Consider the following 15766-nt stretch of genomic DNA (forward strand, 5'->3'; position numbering starts at 1 on the left):
GGCAGGAACAGCATCCCCACGCGAAAAAACACCCTTTCTGAGTGTCATCTGTGCCCCTCTGACAGCTTTCTCCGCTGCCTCTGAAGCTAACGGGCAGCGCCAGCACAGTGACTGCTTTGTGCCCGGCCACGCAGAGGACATCTGCTCCCCCCTCCCTTCTCACCCAGTCGTTCTTTTCTTGGTTGAAGATGCCCTGGGGCTTTCCGAGTTGTTATTTTAGCCGTGTGTGTGTGTGTGTGTGTGTGTGTGTGTGCTCCTCTTGCAGGGGTGAGGGTTTGCTAGAGACAGAGCAAATACTTCTTGCCTCTGTCTGCACTTCACGTTTTGTTTGGGTGTTTTTTTATTTTTTAATGTCATTTCTTGTTGCCTGACAGAAGGAAAAGCGGGGTCCAGGGATTCTCCTGGAAAAGAGGGTGGCATTATCATTTCTTGTTGCCTGACAGAGGGAAAAGCAGGATCCAGGGATTCTCCTGGAAAAGAGGGTGGCAACAAGCTCAAGTCTCCCACTCCAGAGACCTTTCTGTCCCACAGAGGGGCTGGGCAGCAGCTTTAGTCCCGGGCTGAAGGGGGTTTTGTTGCTCGGTGGCTGCTTTGTCCTGGATGGCTGAGCTTGGGAGGTGAAACAGAAGTTGCTTAATCCTCTCCAACTGCCTCACAGCCTTACCCAGACTTAGCACTGCCCGTGGGCACCGGGGCTGGAGCAGCTTCCCTCTCCGGGGACTTATTGCTTATAATAGCAAATCCCCCACGGAGCGAGGGACGGGAGGGGTCTCTGGCCAAGAGCCGTGTTCCTCGGCCACCTTCCCTCCTCGGGAAGTAACGGAGCTGCCCTGATGATGCCGTTGTCCCCACGGGTGATAAAGCAGCCCCGGGTCATGATATGGTGAGCTCTGGAGCGGGTGCCGTCAGCCAAGGTGCCTGGCTGGAAGGCATCGCCATCCAAACCTCTGACCCACCACGAAGGGCACAGGAGTCACCTGGAGACATCAAAGCTGGGTTGAATCCCAGCCAAATTCCTTCTCCACTTCACCTGTGCAGACCGAATGGGGTGGTGTTTGCGCCGGTGCTGGTTCCTGCTCAGCTCGGGATGTTCCTCCACGGGTTCTCAGTGCCGCCGTTGCAGAATTTCACTGAATTTCACTGAGTTTTTAGAGTTGGAAGGGACCATAGAGATCATCTAGTCCAACTCCCCTGCTGAAGCAGGATTGCCTAGAGCTTGTCAGAGCATGTTACTCAGGGCTGCATCCAGGTGGGTCCCCCACGGAGCGAGGGACGGGAGGGGTCTCTGGCCAAGAGCCTTGTTCCTCGGCCACCTTCCCTCCTCGGGAAGTAACGGAGCTGCCCTGATGATGCCGTTGTCCCCATGGGTGATAAAGCAGCCCCAGGTCACGGTACGATGAGCCCTGGAGCGGGTGCTGTTGGCCAAGGTGCCTGGTGACCCATCAGGGCTGGAAGGCATCACCATCCAAACCTCTGACCCACCATGAGGGGCATGGGAGTCACCTGGAGACATCAAAGCTGGGTTAAATCCCAGGCAAATCCCTTCTCCACTTCACCTGTGCAGACCGAATGGGGTGGTGTTTGCGCCGGTGCTGGTTCCTGCTCAGCTCGGGATGTTCCTCCACGGGTTCTCAGTGCCGCCGTTGCAGAATTTCACTGAATTTCACTGAGTTTTTAGAGTTGGAAGGGACCATAGAGATCATCTAGTCCAACTTCTTCACAGAGAGAGTGATAGGGCATTGGAATAGGCTGCCCGGGGAGGTGGTTGAGTCACCATCCCTGACTGTGTTTAAGAACTGTTTAGATGTGGTGTTGGGGGATATGGTGTAGGAGAGTACTTTATAGTAGGGTGGATGGCTGGACTCGATGATCCTGAGGGTCTCTTCCAGCCTAGATAATTCTGTAATTCTGTGATTCTGTAATTCTGTAACTCCTCTGCTGAAGCAGGATTGCCTAGAGCTTGTCAGAGCATGTTACTCAGGGCTGCATCCAGGTGGGTCTTGAAAATCTCCAAAGAAGGGGACTCCACACCCTCCCTGGGCAGCCTGTTCCAGGGCTCTGCCACCCTCACCGTGAAGAAGTTTCTCCTCATATTTGAGTGGAACCTCTTCTGTTCCAACTTGTGCCCGTTGCCCCTCGTCCTCTCACTGGGAACCACTGGAAGGTGACCCGGCTGAAAGGTTTTTGAAACGGGGTCCTGGGACTTCAGAAAGGCGAGGAGCTTGTGTAGAGGGGCTTGTACTGCCACTTTTGTGCCAGAGACACGGTCTTCCCAGTGCTTTCTGTTTTTTTCTGGGCTGGCTCTTGCTGTTCCAGGGGTCTTTTCAAAGCGGAGGTGCCACCTCATGAGAGTCCATGGTGTGGGACGTCACCGCCGACAGTTGGTTCTGCGGCGATGGTTGGTAACGGTGTGTTTTTTTCCTTTTCTTTTAACAGCTGCCCCTTCCTTGCCAGTCACCTCACCTTGGCCATCCCCATCATTGCAGCCGTCCTCTTCTTCTTCGTCATCAGCTGCCTGCTCCAGACGAGCTTCCGAGACCCGGGCGTGAGAGTCCATGGTGTGGGACGTCACCGTCGACAGCCGGTTCTGCGGCGACAGTTGGTAACGGTGTGTTTTTTTCCTTTTCTTTTAACAGCTGCCCTTTCCTTGCCAGTCACCTCACCTTGGCCATCCCCATCATTGCAGCCGTCCTCTTCTTCTTTGTCATCAGCTGCCTGCTCCAGACGAGCTTCCGAGACCCGGGCATCCTGCCCAGAGCCACCCCAAGCGTTTTAACAGCTGCCCCTTCCTTGCCAGTCACCTCACCTTGGCCATCCCCATCATTGCAGCCGTCCTCTTCTTCTTTGTCATCAGCTGCCTGCTCCAGACGAGCTTCCGAGACCCGGGCATCCTGCCCAGAGCCACCCCAAGCGAGGCCGCGGACCTGGAAAAGCGGATCGGTGAGACTCCTGTTCCCTCTCCTGTGTTTGGTCCAGTGCTTGCTTCTCTGTGTGTGTGTGTGTGTGTGTCACACATTTCAAGCTCAGTGAGTCTCTGGGGAAAAAAACCCCAGAATATCAGGTCGTGGAGCTTGACAGTGTCTTGGGGACCCCGGTAAGAGAGGTGTGATGAGCTCCTCTAGCACAGCAGGCAGCGTTTCAGAGAGAGGGTCTGCAGAGAAGCAGAGGTAGGATGTGTTTTTGTCCAGTCCCATCACTTTCAGAGAGAAAACCCAGTAGGGTGGGTCGTGGCTGTACCTGCTCCTGCCCTTGGGACAAGACTTGAGCAGGCAGTGTCCCTGTGCAGAGCCCAGGGGAGGGACAGCTGGTGGCATCCGTGTCCTAAATGCATTAGGGACTGTGTGCCAGTGCCTGAGGAGCACAAAATCCCCTCCGGAGTCAGGCTGGTGGGCTCCTGAAGACAAATGGAGAGTGTGTGGGCTCTGTAGGTTACCCTGAACGTTGTCCAAAATCTGACCCTCTGCCACCTTCTGCAAAATACGGGCGGTGAGGACCAAGGGTAATTAATTAATTTAGGCATGAATGCTTTTTTGAGATTATGATTTGCCATCCAGCCCGCTGTGCTGCAGCGTTTTCTTTACCCTGATGCTTTCCAACAGTATGCTAATGCCTGTCCCCATCTGCAGACTGCCACGTCACGCTGTTTTGGTGGCAGCCAAGGAGGTGTGTGCCCGTCCAGGGTCCGTGGACCTTGGTGATGTGACCCGTAGGAACAAATGCTTTAGCAAAGCTGATGGGAGACAGCTTGAACCTGCCCCACCGAAGGCGGTTGCAAGGCAGTAATTCTACATTGGACTAAAAAAAATATGGTTTTAAATCCATGTTTCTATATATAAGTGCCTAAAGCTGTAATCTGGCTGCAGATGCTGCCTGATGTGCCAGCTGTTACCCTTAATATAATCCACTTATTATCCTCTTACCCTGCTTACTGCTACATCTTTGTTTTCAAAGACTTGAGTTGGAAAGGGGCTCTTATAAGAGTGACTGGAAAAAAGGGAATAACCCCCCAAAACTACAAACGTGATACAGAGGTTTTTCCAGCTTTTGCTGAGCAGAGAAAGAGTCTCCAGGTGCCGGTCCCCGGTGAATCATGAGGTGCCAGCACAGGCAGATGTAACTCGTGGTGTCTCTCAAAATCCTCAATCTCGACCTTGAAGAGGAGGAATCCTCTCGTGCTACTAAACAGATACACGTCCAATTTTGATGAAATCTGCCTGGAGCTCTTGAGACCTGCTCTCCGTCCTCCACTGCTGGGGTGGAAATGAGTCCCTGGAGCCCGGCGGTGCCGCTGGCTCCAGCTGTGGGTTGGCAAGTCGTGTGCTGGGGGTGGCTTCTGGGGAGTTTTACCCTGATTTCTGTAACTTGGCTGCTCAGAGCAGAGGAGGGACCACCCGTGGGACAGCAGATGATGCTGTCTCCTCGTGTTGTGATCCGTGAGACAACGGGGATGAGTTGGTGTCACCGGGCACGTTACCACTGCTGCTTTTCTGCCTGCTATTTATAAATTGCTTTACCTACTCACACTGTTGGGCAGATATTAACTTCCTCCTGGCATCCCTGCAGTGAGCAGACAAGGAAAGGACATAAATAATGCTGTGAGGAGTTCCTGGCTGCCCACCCTGCAACAAATCCTGTTGGCTGAGCCACCTCTGGGCTTTTAATCAAAACCAGCAGAGCACGTGGCCATCCCTTCCCCTGCCAGGAAGGGGCTTGGGGTGATACGGGGAGGGCAGAGGGGCTGGGGTTTGACCCCTGCAGGGGTTTGACTGTCCCTCCTTGTCCTCGCAGACAGCATGGGCACCTCCACCTACCGCCCACCAGCCCGCACCATGGAGGTGGTGATAAACAAGTACGTGGTGAAGCTCAAGTACTGCTACACCTGCAAGATGTTCCGTCCTCCCCGCACCTCTCACTGCAGCGTCTGCGACAACTGCGTGGGTAAGTCCAGAGAGTGGGAAGGGGCTGCTCTCTCTCTCCTGCATGTTTTTATGCTCCTGGACGCGTCGCTTTTGCTTCTCGTGAAGGATTATAAAATGAGATACTTGAGTGGTCTCTCTTCTTCCCGCTTAAAATGAAAGCAGCACCGGTGCAGGGCGAGGGGACAACTAATCTGAGACTCCGTGTCTCTGCTCTCCCCAGTTCTGGGAGGTCTGTACCATGAAATGCAGTAAAGGTCCCCACCAAACACAGGATTTGCTGCAGGCTCCTTGTTGTCTGTGGTTGTGCTGGTGCCAGGCTGGTTGAGACACCACCGTAGGTGCTGGTTGAGCTCTTCTGTATCCTCTCCCTGTGCCTTCAGACTGCGGTGGGGCAGGAGGGGATGAATAAAGACCTGAAGACAAGTCTATGGTCCCTTCCAACTCTAAAAATGCAGTGAAATTCAATGAAATTCAGTCTCTGGTGGCTCCACAGGGGCAGGCAGAGGCGTGGGGCAGCTGCAGGGAGGTGGGTTCCCAGGCTGCAGTGCAGCAACTTGAGCTGGCAGCAGGGTGGTGTGTGATTTGGGGACATTTTAACGGATATTTTAATCCTCACGTGGCTGCTGCTGGTCCTGTACCTCGTGGATGCAGAGGTTGTGCTTTACACTGTGTGCTGGGGGAGCCTGGGGGGCGACCGACCCATTGCGGACCCCAAGGCTCTGCTCAAGAGAAGAAATTTGGGAGTTGCCAAGCTTTAGGTGTTTGGGGACGGTGGTGGGTGGCCATGACTCCTCCTTACCCTGGCACAGCTCGCTGGAAAGCAGCAGTGGCTGGAGCAGAGTCTGGGGGTGCAGGCAGGTGCCTGCTTTGTGCACGAGGGGGGGTTTTGTTTGTGCTGGTGTCCCCTGCAGAATTGTCACCACCGTCCTGTTAGTCTGAGACACAGCCCTTTCATTAGAAAGGGGAGTGTTTCCAGTTATACTGCACCTGCCCTGGCTTCTCAGGTGCTTTCTGTGGTTTTTAGAGACGTATCTTTATAACTTTGAAAGCTATTTTCTGCCCCGAAGAAGGCTTGGAGGGGGTGGGGGGGGAGGTGAAGCTGCCAGGCAGAAAGGGAGCAGCGATGCTGCACACCCCCCCCCCAGCGCTGTGAAGTACTGGAAAAACTGCTGCACTTTCCCTCTTCTCTTTCGGTTTTAGTAATGGTAGGTATTACCAGTCACAAGGCTTGTGTTTCTGCAGGGTTTGCTGAGAGCCGGGGTTTGGCCTTTGATGATTTAAAAAAAAGGGCATGTGAGCAGGCAGCACTGAAACTTCTCGCTAACGAACTGCAGCAGAGGGGTGCTGGTCTGGGGGGGGTGGGGGGAAGCTCGGTTTGTAGCCCCTGGTTTTTGGAGAATGAGCAGAATTTGCTGTATTCCAGGGTGCGAGGTGGCAGGAGTCCTCACCGTGTCCCTTTTTTTCCCCTTTTTTTTCCAGAGAGGTTTGATCACCACTGCCCCTGGGTGGGCAACTGCGTGGGGAAGCGCAACTACCGCTACTTCTACGCCTTCATCCTCTCCCTCTCCTTCCTGACAGCCTTCATCTTCGCTTGCGTCGTCACCCACCTCACCCTGCGTAAGTACCAGGGGGGGCCAGCACCCCTGTGGGCCATGAACTCCTGGCCACCAGCCGTTGAGGCAGTGCTGGGGTCACCATTCCTGTTGGACACAGCCTGGGAAGGGGCTGGATGGGTTACACCAGGATTTTTTGGGTGCTGGTGGCCTGAATCAAGGGGGTCTCGGACCACAGGGACCCACAGGTCCCCCCCACCCTGCACCTCGCAGCATAGAGCCCTGGGGAGCTGGTGATGTCCCCTCCAGAGCAAAGGAGCTGGTGGGTGCATCTGCCCTTAACTTGGTGGAGAAGGTGACTTTGCCCAAATCTCCTGGAGCTGTGTCTGTGCCTTGATGTGTCTGCAAAGTTACAGACTGCAGATGTTCCTCAGGCAGGTCCATGTGGCCCACAGGGGGGTGGCTGCGTGCTGGGGGGTGAGGAGTTGGCTGGAGATGCAAGGCTGCCTGATGGAAGGACGTTCCTTCTCCTCTTTTGCTTTGCAGGCTCTCAGACAGATGGATTCCTCACCACTCTGAAGACGACACCGGCCAGATATCCTTCCGATGCCATCAGCTGCTCAGGCTGGTGCAGCAACACTAATTGTGTAACAGAAGCACAACGAGCTCCTTGTAGGGTCACCTTCATGTGCTTTCCACAACTTAATTTAGTCCCTGAGCTACCTGGTGGGGGCAGACGGGCATCTGTAGGCTGATAACAACCCGGGAAGACCTTTAATTCCTTATTTAGTTCACCACCGGGGACCGAGAGCGGGTGACAAACTTGTTTCCCAGTTTGCAAGTTTATGTGGAAATGGGAACAGGCTGTGCCTTGGTGGAAGCCTGTGGAATGGTGGGGGGAGTGGGGATGTTTTTGTGTACCTCCCAGATCAGTCCTCTGCCTCTCCTTGCAGGATGATTTTGTTCCTTGAGACTTCCTTGACTGTTTTGTTTTGGGTTTTTTTGTTTTGTTTTTTTCCCCCCACTGTGCTGGAGCTGGTGATTTGTTTTTTCTCCGTCTGGTCTATTTTGGGCCTCTCAGGTTTTCACACTTATTTGGTCGCCTCCAACCTGACGACGAACGAAGATGTAAGTACCTGGACACTCGTCCTTCTGCAGGGCTGGCCCTTCCTAAGCAGAGGGGAGGCTTTTGGGGCGTCCTTGGCTGCCTGCCTCAGTGCAGAATCTCCATATGGGATGCTTCCTTAACAGTAATAACCCACTGCAAAGCAAACAGCCTTTCCCAAGGCATTTTTGGGCTGTATTTTCAGGTGGCTGAGTGGGGGAGAAGCAGCACCCTCAGCAGTGGGGGGGACCGTGCAAGACGTGTTGCTTGGCCGTGTGGGGCTGAGATGTTAGAGAGGTCACATGGGTGTTTTTTCCAGTCTGCACAGGGTCTGACTTCAAATTAGGAGTTTCCAGACTGAAAAAGGAAGGCTGTCCCCAGAGATTTGTTTGGGTGTTGGCCTGGGTGATCTTAATTCAGCGTCCTGCATAACCACGGGTTTCCTCTGAGACCCTGGGCAAGTCCCTTTGTCTCTATCGGTTCCTCATGTCTAATAATGTACAGACACCTCCTGACGAGATGAACATCCAAGTTTGGGGTGCGGGCAGGCTCCGAGGGCCAAATGAGTACCCCGAGGGGGGCTGATTGTAGGGAAAAGCAGGATCTGTCTGATCCTGGGGATGAAAATTCACCCTCCTGGCCAGAAGGACCTGTAATCCTTGCTGGAGGCTGCCAGCACTGCAGAAGACAGGTTTGCATCCCTTTTTTTTTTTTAACCTTTTTTCCCCTCCCTTTTCCTCTCCACCTTTCTGTTACGTTCAGAGGTGTTGGCAGAGATGCTCAAGGCTGTGTAAGTGAAGCGAATTGGGGAGGGGAGGGGGTTGCACCCCAGTTTTCTGAGAGCACCAGGTCTGAAGCACGTGGCCCCGTTGCCCGCGTTGCCAGCCTTCCCCTGCCACGGGGGAGAGGAAGTTAAAAAAACCAGAAAACAACAAAAGGAGGAAATGTAATGGTAAATGGTTGGCTGCAGCCGGGGGCTGAGGCCAGGTATAGCATCTGCCCCCTCTCCTGTGCCCACGCTTGACGTGACCGGGGTTTCGAAATCAGAGTCCTGGTGGCAGCTGCTCAGGGTGGGGGGAGATGAGGTTGTTCCTCCCTCCTGGTAATCCCCGTTGTTTGCACTCAGGAGGGACCCTGAGCTCTGCTCCGAGGAGCTTTCAGCCTCCTGGAGGAGGAGGAGGAGGTGGAGGAGGAGGAGCCTGGTGTTGAGGATGGGGACACTGAGAAGCTGCTGTGCAGGGGGAGGACACAGCTCTGGAGGTTTCTAGCTGCAAGGTTGAACGTTGGCAGAGGCAGGAGCAGCATATTGCAGTCTCCTCTGGCTGCCTTTCTGCAGCTTGTCCTGCTTTTAAGGCAAAGAGAGGGAGGACGTTTGCAGTAAGACAAGCCTTCCACCTCCTGGGCAAGGCTTGGAACAGAGTCCATTCTCGTGTAATTTTGTAATTAATGGAGCACCTCTCCTATGAAGACAGGCTGGGGGAGCTGGGATTGTTCAGCCTGGAGAAGAGAAGGCTCTGGGGAGACCTTATAGTGGCCTTTCAATACCTGAAGGGTGCCTATAGAAGAGCTGGGGAGGGACTCTTTGCCAGGAGGTGTAGTGATAGGACAAGGGGAAACGGTTTTAAATTGGAAGAAAAAAGATTCAGATTAGATATCAGGAAGAAATTTTTTACTATGAGGGTGGTGAGACACAGGAACAGGTGGTCCAGGGAAGTTGTGGATGCCCCATCCCTGGAGGGGTTCAAGGGCAGGCTGGATGGGGCCTTGAGCAACCTGGTCTGGTGGGAGGTGTCCCTGCCCAGGGCAGGGGGGTTGGAACTGGATGATCTTTGAGGTCCCTTCCAACCCAAACCATTCTATGATTATATGATTCTATTTATCTGCTATCGTATCTTTCGTATCGTAACCTGGGTCTGTCCTTTCCCTTTCAGATCAAAGGGTCCTGGTCAAACAAGAGGGGCTCAGAGTTTGCCAATCCCTACAGCCATAAAAGTATCCTCACAAACTGCTGTGCGGTGCTGTGTGGACCATTCCATCCCAGGTAAGAGCCTTGGACCTCCACGGCCTTGGGAATTGCACCCCCCTCCGTGAGAGGGGCCTTGGAAAGGACAGATTTATCAGGGTTCGGGGGAACTGTGTCAGCACAAACACCTCTGCTCCCACCATGGTGGGGAAGGAGTTTCCCAGTCTTCACAGAGAGCAGCTGGAGAAATGCCTAAGAGATATAAGTGTTTGAGCGATGAGTTTGGGTCACTGGTGATGGAGTTTGCAGATAAAACGTGTCCTGAGATTCAGTAAGGGGAGAGTAGGGGCACCAGAGAGCTTGGCAGCAGCTGGCAAACACCGTGGCAGTATTTCTTAGCACGTGTCTGCATCCTGGGCTGCATCAAAAGAAGCATGGCCAGCAGGTCACAAGGAGGTGATTCTGCCCCTCTGCTCTGTTGAGACCCCACCTGGAGCCTGTGTCCAGCTCTGGAGTCCTCAGCACAGGAAGGACGTGGACCTGTTGGAAGGGGCCCAGTGGAGGGCCATGGAGATGATCAGAGGGATGGAGCACCTCTGCTGTGAGGACAGGCTGGGAGAGCTGGGGTTGTTCAGCCTGGAGAAGAGAAGGCTCCAGGGAGACCTTAGAGCCCCTTCCAATATCTGAAGGGAGCTCCAGGAGAGCTGGGGAGGGACTCTTTGTCAGGGAGTGCAGTGACAGGACAAGGGGGAATGGTTTTAAATTGAAAGAGGGAAGATTTAGATGAGATACCAGAAAGAACTTCTTTGCTGTGAGGGTGGTGAGACACTGGAACAGGTTGCCCAGAGAAGCTGTGGCTTCCCCATCCCTGGAGGGGTTCAAGGCCAGGTTGGAGGGGGCTTGGAGCAACCTGGTCTGGTGGGAGGTGTCCCTGCCCAGGGCAGGGGGTTGGAACTGGATGGGTTTTAAGGTCCCTTCCAACTCTAACCATTCCATTATTCTGTAAGTGGCCAGCAGAGAACTGCACAAGGCAGTGTGGACATCCTGCTCTTTACCACCGCTGAGATGACCTCAAATGCTTAGTAGCATCCCACCAAGTGCCCTTACCCTTAACCAGCACCTGTGTTAGAGAAAGGACAAAGGCTGATGAAGTTTCCTGCAGGTGAAAGGAAATTTTGGGACCCGGAGCAGGATCATGGCTGCTCTTGTCACAAGAGGGTGCCATTGGGCAGGGACAGGTCCCCTTGCGCTGTGCTGCAGGGGTTCAGGTCCTGCACCCTGGTGGGGAGCTCTCAGCCTTTCCCAGAGCACGTGGAGACCCTGGAGAGGGGACCCTGGAGACAAAGGGGTTTTTTTCCCTGGATCCTATTTGGATTTGTATCTCAGAGTAACTAACTCCGTGTAAGACAGCAGCAGGGGAGGGTGTCAAAGTGTGTTTTACGCTTATAAATCTGGCCCTGCTCTCTGAAGTACCCCCAAGCTTTTTCTTGGGGTGCCCAAATGCCAGTGCTGCCTCTTGGAGGTGATCAATCTGCCACTTGGGATGGAGCCCAGCCGTTTGCTGGGAGGTTTGTGTGGGGAGAGCAGTGTTTTTGCAGCCCTCCTTCCCTCGCTCGCCGTGTTTCCCCGTTGTAAAGACCTCGTGCCAGTTCCCTCTTTGGGTTTGCGGTGACCCAAAGCTTTAACAGCCCAAAGGCTGTTTGGTGGCTTGTGTGATAACTTTGTGGTTTCTCTAATGGGCAGCTCCTGCCCGTGCTTTGCTTGGTGGTTCCCACGAGGACAGCCCTCTCTGTGGCTTCCCAGCTCCTGTCTTCCCTGACTCTTCCTTAATTTCTCTCCCCTCGTGCATTTTCCCTTCTCTTTTCCAGCTTGATAGACAGAAGAGGATTTATCCAGCCAGATGTCGGGACCCCCGCCAGTCCTAAGAGTGAAATCCCTTCCTTTGGAGCCAAAGCTGACACCAGCATGGTAGGAGGCATCCCCTAGCAGTGCTGTGACGTAGCCCAGTGCCTGCACCTCGTTCCAGCCGGTACCTTCCCCTCGTGCCATCTCCCCAGCCTCAGGCGGGACAGCCCTGCGACGCAGAGCTGCCAAAGACTCAGTCGAGCCATTCGTTGCCTTTCTTTTTTCTTTTTTTTTTTTTAATTAATTTATTTTAATTTGTTTATTTGTTTCACTGTGATGTGGCCTGTCGGGACTTTGGACTGGTAGAGCCCAACAGCGCGCGAGACCCTCAGACTCGTGCAGAAAAAGTGGGGAAATTCACTTCCCTGCTGCGTCTGGGAAGCGAGTGGATCTGGGGAGCCACCAGAGCTCCGAGCCTGGAGTGTCTGCTCCAGGGATTTCGCTGTGTTTCCTGCCGGGAATACTGAGGTGGGAGGTGGGGACTGGTTTCCACTCTGAGCTGGGCTGTCACGCCTCGTCTTCTGGGCTGGTGGAGGTGTATGTTCCCTCTGGCTGCCCCTGTCACCTCCGTGATCATGTCCCTCTCCCCTGTGCCGACGTGGAAGGGCTGTTCTGTCCCTAAATGGCCGGGTTCTCACCTCGGCCGCTGCTGGAGCAGCTTTTCTTTTCCAGAAGCTGCTGTGCCTTGGTAAGTTGGGGCTGTTCAGTTGGGAGGGCTCTGGCTCCCAGCAAACGTGGCAGCTTGTCCCAGCTGCTGTTGGTCCTATTTTCTGGCTGGTTACTGGGAGGGTGCTGAAAACCTCGTTGTGTTTTGGCCCTGCCAGTCGTCAGTAAGAGAAGGTTTTGCAGCAAGGATACAAATTAGGATGACCCTCCTTTTAATGGGGAAGAAGAAACACGCAGTGCCCCTGTGACTCTCATCATGAGATGCTGGTTGGCCAGGCTACAGCTGTAAGATTTGGGAACCTTTGCTGTGCCAGAAAAGCCTGGTTACGTCCCATCCCCAGGAGACCAAAAGGCAACAGGAAAGTGGGTGAAATCCCCAGGTGGAGTTTCCCAGAGGAAGCAGTTGGTGGGTGCTGGTCTCTGGTAACCTCACCTCCTGCTCTTGGGTTGGGTTTCTGGCCAGCAGATGAGAGCAGGGCTGTCCCCAAGCACCTCCAGAGCGATTTCCATGTGCCTGGATGCATCCTCGAGCATCACTCTGTGCCCACAGAGGCACGGGAGAGCCAGACTGACACTGGGGTGTGCGCAGAGGAGAGTCACAGACCTTGTTAGCAATACTTGAATCATGTGATTAAAAGCTGCTGGATATTTTTGCACAATTTGTAGATTATTTTTTTTTTACTATGTAGAATGTTTTATATTCGGTGCAGGTAGCGTTGTGCATGTTAGCACCAGGGCAGAGGCTTGCAGTATTTCGTGTCAAGCTCCCTGGTGAGGTTTCCCCGGGTCAGATGCGTGTGTTTTAACCTCAGGCAGAGGCAGCACATTTCTGGGGGGGCACCCCATCCCCCGTGAACTCACCAGCGTTGTGCTTTGCACACTGATGGTGCCGGCCCACACGCAGCTTCGGGGGGTGCTGGGGGATGGCAGGGGCACAATGTTCCCCTGGCCTCATGTGGCTGGGTGGCTGCAGAGGGCTAATGTTTGTTTGCTGTGGCCACCAGCTCTACCTTCCCCTCCACGAAGAGCTGAGGTGGGAGCAGGGCAGCAGAGGCTGCTGAATTCCTTCTGGATCCCTCCTGGATCCCAGCAGATGGCCCTTGCTTTGTGCCATCTCATGGGCCAGGCCCTTTAGCACGTGGCTGTGGCCTGTGTTGCATCTGGAGAAGCCACCCTGCCCTTCCCTCCCCTCTTCTCCTCCAGGGATGTCCCCCGAGGGGCTTGTCCCTTCCTTCCAGGAGCTGTGGGGCCGAGCTGTGCCCAGAGGGACTGGTGCTGGGGAGTGAGGAGCAGTGGGGGGGGTTGTTATCAGGGGCCAAACTCCTTCCTGTTTTTATTTAAACCAGTTTCCTTTGTTACTCAACATAATAAAATTCTATTTTTAAAGAGTTTAATCGCTTGGATTATTATTTTACTCCTCTGAGACAGAAGAGGGCAGGTGTCTCTCTGTTTAATGTGGCAGTTGGACTTTTTATTGGGCTCAGGACTTACCTGGAAGGAAGCTCTTAAAACCTCCTGCAGGATGGGGCTGCGAGGGATGCTCAGAGCAATCGGTGCTGGAGGAAGGGATTTTTCTGTGCCCTATCCCCAGGTTGGGCAGGATCTCACCCACTTGCCTGTCCCCTTCCTCCAGAAGCCGTCACCTCAGCATCCTCTCCCCTCCCACCTTGCTCTGCCCAGGGCTGTGCCAGGATCCGTGCTCCCCGTGTCTAACCCAGGTATTGAGGTGCGTAATCTCTGGTGTCTTCTCCAGGAGGATGCCTGCCAGGACTTTGCCATTTCCTGCACAGCCTGACGGGATTTGCCCCTTCCTCGGACGTTAGCCCTGCTTTCTGAGGGTTAGCTGGTAAGAAAGTGCTTCCTTCTTCCCCACCATCTGCTCGAACCACCCATCTCATCTCCAGTGCATGACCAGCTTTGTCCTCAGAGCCCATCACCCTCCAGTTGTGTGGACATCTGTGTGCCCTGTGTCCCATCCATCCCACCGGCACGAGGTGCTGTCAGCCCCGGGTTTTGGTGCAGGGCTTTGTGGCAGAGGGGTTGCCCACAGCCTTGGTGAGAAGAGAGGGATGGTTTCCTCCAGCTTTGTGCTGGGGTTTGGTACAAAACAGAGATGCCCAGTCCGTGTGGTGGTGTGTGGAAGACAGTGTGGCTCCAGGCAGAGGGTTTGTGAAGCCCAGGGCTTGCTGGGTAGTTCATGCTCGGAGGTGTCACGATGGGAAGGCTTGGAGGAAGCCCCCAACTCATGTAGAGACAGCGTTTGGAGCGAACTGTGGCTCAAACATTGAGGAGTGGGAGCCTGGAATGGATTTCTAATCCCAGCTCTGACCCACTCTATGGTTCAGATAATCCCTCTCCTCCTCCCTGCTCTATTTTCACACCAGCTTCTTCCTCCAACGTGCTCATGGCCATGGTGAGTTCCTTCCACAGCACGTTGTGATGAAGTCCTGCTTCACTTGTGGGGTTGGGGAGCTGCCCCTCTCCCTCCCTGCACCCTCCCTGCCTTCTCCCTCCCTGCAGCACCCCATGGATGAAGGCTGCCAGCTCCCTCCTTCATCCCAGACTCTCTCCCCTTTCTGCCACCAAGCCTGGGTGCTCCCTGCTGTCCCTCACTTGTGTATTTCTGGCACTAATTCTCTCTTTCTCTTCCTCCTCTCTCCTCTCCCTCCCTCCGGCTCGACCCAGTAGCAGGAGCCCTGGTGGCCTGCAGCCCTCTGCCCCTCGTGGAGCATCCTGTGGGGAGCCAAGACCCCCTGGGCAGCCCCCCGGGACCACAGCCATGACCACCACCAGTGCCTCCGCTCGCCGGGGCTGCGCCTCCCTCCCTCCCAGCACCAGAGAAACTGGGGGGGAAAGCAACTGTGCACAAGGAAAAGCTTTTCCAACCCCTCTCCGGGTGCCGGGATGGCCGTCCCACGGGTCCAGAGCTCAAAGCCATACTGCTGTGTCCCCCCCACACCCCCCCCCAAGTGCAATAACTGGAGTTCCTGCTGTCTCCTGCCACTGGATGGACTCGGGCCACCGTGGTTCCCTATAACCACCAGCCTTACCCCCCCGGTGAAGGTGTCTCCCCTCCCGTAGCTGCTGGGAGATAGCGGTGAGCGTTCCAGCGGGCTGGTGACACCGTGCCAACCGGTGGCATCACCCACCCCACCCCACCATCCCTGTGCCCCAGGACTCTCCTCTGCGGGCAGGAGTTAGTCCCTGGTCACAATTCACCCCTTGCAACCCCCTTCTCCCCATCCCACCTCATCTTAGCGTGGCTCTAGTTTTAGGAAAAGGGCTTGAAGCCCCACAGGACCTTGACCAGCCACCGTGGTCAGGCTGGGGGGAGGGGGGGAGCTGCACAGCCAGATCTCACCCACCCCGCCCCCAATTCCCCATCTATTTATGCCTTTTACTTTTTGTAAGAAATAAAAGTTTCTCCTATTTACTGTACTCCGGCGTCTGGCTGCTGCTCTGCCGGCGGAAGGGAGCTGCTCCCTGCGGCTCGTGCCTGGGCACGTCGGTGCTGCGTGGGGCACGGGGAGGGGTGAGGGGGGGTGGCGAGGAGGGCTGCACCCCTCTGCCGTCAGGGGCAAGGAGCCAGGAGCTCCCTAAAACTCAGCTGTGGCCTCCAGGCAAGTCCCCAGCCTTCTGGGGCTCTGCACCCTCC

At 54.9% G+C, this 15766-nt stretch overlaps 1 protein-coding gene across 3 annotated transcripts in view; it reads left to right on the forward strand.

Moving 5' to 3' along the window:
* ZDHHC18 (zinc finger, DHHC-type containing 18) overlaps nucleotides 1-15549 on the forward strand; it is a 16819-nt gene extending 1270 nt beyond the window's left edge. The window contains exons 1-9 of one of the 3 annotated variants that reach the window (XR_001412798.1): nucleotides 2786-2940; nucleotides 4789-4938; nucleotides 6399-6536; nucleotides 7019-7067; nucleotides 7498-7600; nucleotides 9509-9618; nucleotides 11409-11508; nucleotides 13865-13957; nucleotides 14800-15549. Coding sequence is in view for 2 of the 3 variants with exons in the window: in XM_014948719.1 (XP_014804205.1) it covers nucleotides 2780-2940; nucleotides 4789-4938; nucleotides 6399-6536; nucleotides 7019-7067; nucleotides 7498-7600; nucleotides 9509-9618; nucleotides 11409-11526 (829 nt within the window). In the remaining variant the exon portion in view is untranslated. Of the gene's footprint in view, nucleotides 1-2779; nucleotides 2941-4788; nucleotides 4939-6398; nucleotides 6537-7018; nucleotides 7068-7497; nucleotides 7601-9508; nucleotides 9619-11408; nucleotides 13506-13864 lie in introns of those variants that run through there. The other 2 variants (XM_014948718.1, XM_014948719.1) reach the window with 2 other exon arrangements.
* The last annotated feature ends 217 nt before the right edge of the window (nucleotides 15550-15766 follow it).

The sequence above is a fragment of the Calidris pugnax genome, unplaced genomic scaffold (assembly GCF_001431845.1).
Source record: "Calidris pugnax isolate Ruff unplaced genomic scaffold, ASM143184v1 scaffold162, whole genome shotgun sequence".
Lineage (NCBI taxonomy): Eukaryota > Metazoa > Chordata > Aves > Charadriiformes > Scolopacidae > Calidris > Calidris pugnax.